This window comes from Ceratina calcarata, unplaced genomic scaffold (genome assembly GCF_001652005.2).
Source record: "Ceratina calcarata isolate Rehan_Ccalc_2016 unplaced genomic scaffold, ASM165200v1 scaffold164.2, whole genome shotgun sequence".
Lineage (NCBI taxonomy): Eukaryota > Metazoa > Arthropoda > Insecta > Hymenoptera > Apidae > Ceratina > Ceratina calcarata.
In genome coordinates, this window is record NW_017137708.1 from 189,948 (window position 1) to 196,138 (window position 6,191).

At 35.5% G+C, this 6,191-nt stretch overlaps 2 protein-coding genes across 2 annotated transcripts; one reads left to right on the top strand and one right to left on the bottom strand.

Annotated features, from left to right (window-relative positions):
• Positions 1 to 855: 855 nt before the first annotated feature.
• On the top strand, positions 856 to 1,990 carry LOC108632632 (uncharacterized). The gene is made up of 3 exons (XM_018037321.2): positions 856 to 874; positions 990 to 1,358; positions 1,497 to 1,990. Exons 1-3 carry the CDS (start codon positions 856 to 858, stop codon positions 1,799 to 1,801), a joined length of 693 nt encoding a protein of 230 aa, XP_017892810.1. The 3' UTR covers positions 1,802 to 1,990.
• Positions 1,991 to 2,119: 129 nt separating this feature from the next.
• On the bottom strand, positions 2,120 to 5,441 carry LOC108632639 (Juvenile hormone binding protein 3). The gene is made up of 3 exons (XM_018037330.2): positions 5,240 to 5,441; positions 4,410 to 4,641; positions 2,120 to 3,258 (listed from the first exon to the last, which is right to left on the bottom strand). The coding sequence occupies exons 1-3, from the start codon at positions 5,304 to 5,306 to the stop codon at positions 2,817 to 2,819; spliced, it is 741 nt and encodes a 246-aa protein (XP_017892819.1). The 5' UTR covers positions 5,307 to 5,441; the 3' UTR covers positions 2,120 to 2,816.
• Between the last annotated feature and the right edge of the window lie 750 nt (positions 5,442 to 6,191).

A 6,191-nucleotide genomic window follows, 5' to 3' on the forward strand; every position in this document is an offset into this window, starting at 1 on the left:
TTAATTCATTTAAAAAGCTAACAGAGATTATAATTAGAAGAAAAAAAATGATTGATTTTCTGAACGTCCCAGTTTCATTAAACGTTTCATGGAATAATTTTTTATGAACTCTTGTTTATCCTTTTTTTAAGTGCATCGAAGAAATATGTGGAATCTCTAAAAATTAGACTGTCTATTTTAATGACTCTGCATTCGATTAACAATCTGATCACGAAGATGACAATGTATCGGTGAATAAACATCCGTGAATAAATATTAAAGGTGACAGGTGACAAGACAGTGGAACGCGGAAGAGAATTTTTCACGTTTCTCAATGAAAGTGTTGAAAACCAAGAAATCGTCTTCAGATTTTGAATTGAAATCAGTGAAGAAATGAAATCTATTTATGTTAGCGATGTCTAATTCTGCAGAAGGACAATGATTTCTTAATTCATATTTGCAAATCAATGAGATTGGTAATAGAAACATCGGAAGAGAAACAATGAAGTCGATTTGCATGAAACATTTTTTGTCTGAAAACGTGAGACGGAATATTTGCTGCATTGTATGAATTTTTAACTAACGCAGTATGTATTACGCAACGAGACTTAGTTATTTGCAATATTTGTAAAATTTAGTACTTCGCAAATATGTAAATAGACGGGAGTATTTCTAAGAAACGCATGTATTCCTAGGTTTATTTAAAGTATTATGCAGCTCCGTTTGCACTCACTCAACTCTTTTTATCATCCTGCAAACTTTCCTACGCGTCTATTTAACCAATTAATACTCGGCATAAAAATCACCGTCTTAAAATGCCCGACTAAAAAACACTGCATGAAACTTTAAGTAAAGTACGTCTGCCAATTATACAAAATGACTTGTTCTTCTTTGTGTAAAATTATTATTAAAATTTACAATCTATCAATGATATAAAAATGAAATGCAATTTCAATAAAAGAAATTTGATGTTTTAAGAAATGATGAATAATCAATACTTACTATTTCAGCTTCTTACATTCATGTGTGCGGGAGGAGAAATCCAAAACTCGGGGAGTGCATAACGGAGAGTGTGATAGCTCTGAATGAACAGCTTCGCGTTGGCATACCAGAGCTGGACATCCCACCAGTGGAACCGTTGTTCATCGACACGGTAGAGCTCGCTAATATACAAAATTTTAAGGCCATTGGTAGAAACATCACACTGTTCGGTCTCGCGAAACATATAATACACTCCGTCGACATTAAGTTCACCGATGACGGAGGTACAGTGTACATCGATTGCGAGTTCCCTGATGTCAGGTTGAAGGCGCTTTACGACGTCGAGGCGAGGATCTTGGTGCCCATAAAGGGCAAGGGACCCATCACCATTAATACAAGTAATAATAATTAGATTAAAAAACGTCTTTGCAATTAAATCTATCGACCGTTTTTGCAAATAATTGCATAAAAATCGATTTGTCGAATAGAGATGATAGTACATAGTATGGTTGTGTAATCACAATTTTGATTTTCAGAGAACGTGAAAGCGAACGTGAAATTGAATTTTAAAATAGTGAAACGCGGAGGCGTTGATCACATTTATTTCTCGTCGATGACGACGATGCTGACCATCAAGGAGTTCGATGTTGATTTCGTCGCTGAGAATTTCGACAAGATCCTGCAGGACGCCGTGACTCAAGCTCTGAGCAGCACCCATCAGGAAGTGTTGGATGTCACCAAGCCGAATCTCGAAAAGGCCATCTCCGAGAGGATCCTTAAAATTGGCAACCAGATGTGCAAACATTTCACTTACGACGAACTACTTCCCGACAGGGAATAGAACTCCTTAAGCAATTTGTTGACCTTCGTTAATTATACTTGGACCGAGATCGTTCTGAAATATGTAAATATAGATTGTACATCGCGACAAAATTTTGTTACACCGTATCGTATTTTTTATTTACCTTTTTGTTAATGTTGACTGTAATAAAATTTATAACACGAGGAGATTAAAGGGTTTGTTAAGAAACTTGAGGAAATCATTTTCAAACACAGTTCACAGAAGGTTTTGAAATTATCTCTTCATCGTCTTTCATTATAATTGCAATTATAGAAATATTTTCAAACGTGTCAATCGTGCCAATAGAAAAAAGCCAAATGTTGTACAAATTTCATTTTATTAATACAAACTAATCTGAAAAATTACAATTTATGGACCACTTCTAAAGCAGTCGGAAGAAAGTAAAAAACTTAAGCAGAGGAACTAATGGAATGCTAACATTAGAAATACATATTCGTAATACCAATACAGTCAAATTCCATGTCGTTAGCGAAAATTTATCAAATCACATCGTCACGTTACACGCGTGGGAAATCTTCTCTGTAAATTTCTAATTTTTCGATCAATTTGACATTTATCATAGTATCATATTTTATTTTCTATTCAAGTAATATCATGGAAATACTTGAGTTCCAGAATGCAGTTTGATATCGAGGCACTCGTGATTAATCCTAATCATCACGTAAGTCTATCTATGAAATCCATCTTCCACTTCAATCTCAAGTGTGGTAATCATGTACCTTCCAATGTGATAGCAGATCTCTGCATTTTACTCAACTCTTGGAATCATGTATTTAAAAGATATGATTTTAATTATTCAAGCATCGATTATGTGCTCGTTTATATATAATACTATTTTCACTGACGATGTCAATTCTCTTGCATCGGTGAAGTCCTTTGCCCTTGAGAAGATAGACAACTTTGAATAAAGTTCGATGAATCAAGATGTAAAAATCTATAGATAGACCAAAGTGACGTTCAATCCTTTCAAATCCTTCGATTTAATACCTGAGAGCTACGCGTCGGGGAATAGCGTGTCGTACGAGAACTGGCTTAGAACACTGTCCGCGATTTGTGTGAACGTGCTCGAAATCGCGCTCTCGAGAGCGGGTGTGAGTTCCTGTATGAAAGAATCGAAGTTGCTGTTGATAGCTCCGTTCACAGCTTCGCCCAAAGCTGGATCGCCACCAAACAAATTTTGCAATCTCAGCTTCCCGCCTCCTACGGCGATCTTCGTTTGAAGGGTGGACACCTTCAAGTACGTGTCACCGTCGGCGCCCTTCGTCTTCTCTAGTTGGAGCTTGACGGACGCTTTGCAATTCGTGAAATTCCCGTTCACGGGGCCGTCACCACGGATTCGTAGCAGAATTAATTGACCGTCTATGTTGTAACCGCCTTCGATTCGCAGTTTCGGCAAATCCAGGTCGATTATGAACCTCAACTTCTGCATATTGGCGCTGTGAATAGATCGTACATTTTACTATGTCTTCATGTCTCATCAAACTTCTTCAAATATTATAATTAAATAAATTAATAAACTTTAATTTTAATATTTTATTTAATATTTGTATTCCTACAATTTAATGGACTTTGAATTTAAAAAGAAATTCAGGAAATCAGCCTATAAGTTATATAATTATTGCTAATTATAACTCAAGTGAAGCCTGATTAAGATTTCCTGAATTTCTTTTTATTCTCGCCATCAACTTGACTTTATCTAATGTCGCTGGATGATAAACGACTTCATCTAATGTCGTTTCAAGGCACGAGTCATTAACCGGTTGATTTGACATAATAACTTAGCTTCATGTTTCACGAGACACAGTTTACCTATTTAAGAAAAGGCTTAAGTACGTCAAGATTCATTCCAACAAACGAGATTCCATTTAATATAAATTAAAAAAAATTCAAATTAAGACAATTCGTGTTAGTAATTAATTTTTATATTAATTGCCAATGCAATTTTCCTTCTAAGTCTGTTGAGAAAAATAATTTTAAAAAACAAGTAATTGCACCTAAATACCGAGTCAACGACGGATTATCGTGACACTGTGACATTCCTACGATTATATTGTTCGTAATCACGATTATCAGCAGACGTAACGGTTATGTATAAGCGTGTCATCCTCAGCTAGACAAGCAATTTTTTATTACGAATGCTTAATGATCCTGTGCAATCATCCGACCCAATCTTATAGTAAATCGTTACATAACACGAAATACACGGCTTTCGTCACGAGAGAGCAGTGCCGTTTAATTCGAATTTTATAAACGGAATTATTTACCAACATAAAATATTTCATCCTCTCAAGGATTTTTTATTTTATTTTTATTTATGAGCCACGCGATTAGCTTTTCGAGTTGCACAAATTCTACGATTTAGCAACGGCGAATTCATTAAATCTTAGATAGATCGTAGAAGCGGATAGCGAGACAATACCTAATTTTAAATTTCCCAGGACGAATTACCTTGGAAATCCTCGAAGAATCAAAGATTCGTAATGGAACTTGTTTCAGATTCGAGTACAATTCAATTTTAAATAATTTAATTTTCTTTTCGATAAAATTTCAATAAAATATTATTAGAAAGTAGTTGTTGATGACTTACTTTATTCTCTTTAGAATGACATCACTGGCTCCGTAGACGTTCACATTGCTCAGCTTCAATTTAATATTGCCTCCAGACGTGGATGTTAATTCTTTCAGTAACAATGGTTCCAGAGATGGTATTTTGTAATCTGGCAATCCGTTCTTCAAGTACGGCATAAAATTGTACACACTGTTTATTATGCATTGGCCCAAGTTCGGATCATTCCTCGAGCAAACATGAAGAAAGCTGGCTGTATTTCAAATAACACTTTCATTAGTCAATTACATATTTCAGGTTTTCTTAGTTTTATCAAAATCTATTGGGTTGTCAACTAAATGATTGCGGATTTTAAACAAGAAGTCTATCGACAAACTCTGCAATTATTTAGTTGCCAATCAAATAATTGGCAATTCAAATACTTGAGTTACTCTGTTAATGTTCAAAGCACTTCAACACAAAAGAACACGTTTAACAATCAATTATGTGATTAAAAAAGTTGTTTTTTAGTTTTTATATGAGTTTGTTAATTCATATGCTTTAGTTATCCTGTCAACTGTGATTAATAGCTGTCAACTCTGTGCATTTAATTGAGACAAGAATAGGCAAGTCAGTCTATATTAAAACACATGAAGATTGAAATAATTAAAATAGAATCACATCTGGATTTTATTTCAATACTCTCGTAGATAAAAATAAAAAAAAATTCGTAACGTTACCATCGATATTTATATCTATGTTATTATTAAACTACAGATTTGTACAGATTTATTAATCACGTGTTAAATGAAAATTTCAATCTTTTATCAGTCGATCTAATCTATAAAGTAATGTATGAAAAAATTACTTACGCAATTCGAGGCCAAAACTAGCACAGAGAGTGGCCACGACTATCCCAAGAAAAACGAAGCTCTTCATCTTTTGTCACGGATTGAACGAAATCTGGCGACTGAGTATTTCAGAATCGAATGCTGAGTGAACTCGCGGGCAGGGTCGTCTCGCCCACGTGCGAACGGACGGATGGTCAGTCTACAAGTGAATAAAGCGGAAGGTGAGCCTCAAGTCCTTATAGTTCCAACGTCCGTCCCTCACTCTCCTCCCGTCGCCGATGCTGTCTGCCCTAGAGAATCCAGATAAACGTGATGCGAGCGAATCACGAATTCTGAGCATGTGATTGTGGCGAAACGTGTGCCACCGATGCCGTGTCCCACCGGTCTCACGTGGACCGTATATATTTACCTATGTATATACGTAGTATGTACAGATGATTATGTACGTGCATGCACGATCATGCATTTCCGAGTAAAGAGATTTAAGAACGAAACCATTTGAATTTCAGTTTTTCAATTCAGGCTTTCATATTTCTTACGCTAATTGAAAGTCTCGACTAAAATTACCTTGAAACAAGAATTATGATACATTCGATGTATACAAAGATTGTTCATAGATTTTCTATCTGCAGACTCTGGATATTAAATTTTCTGTAAAAGATCTTTGTTACTTTCTCATTCTTCTTGTTCTTTTAATTCTACAAGTCTCTTGTTGACGTGTTTCTCAATGTTCTTCCTATATAATTTCCATTTTAAAGAGAACGTTGTCAATATTGCATCCCTTCGTATTTGTTCACTGTTCCGGAAAAGTGAAGCAAAAAAGATACACCAGCCTGGCGACTCGTTTCGCAAGGACACCGACAAAGAAATAAAAGAACGACAGGGACCCATGGCTAAATACTCTCCACGGAAAATTACCCGACTTCTCACTAATTTTAATCCAGCCATGATTCAACCCGCAAAAACCAAACCA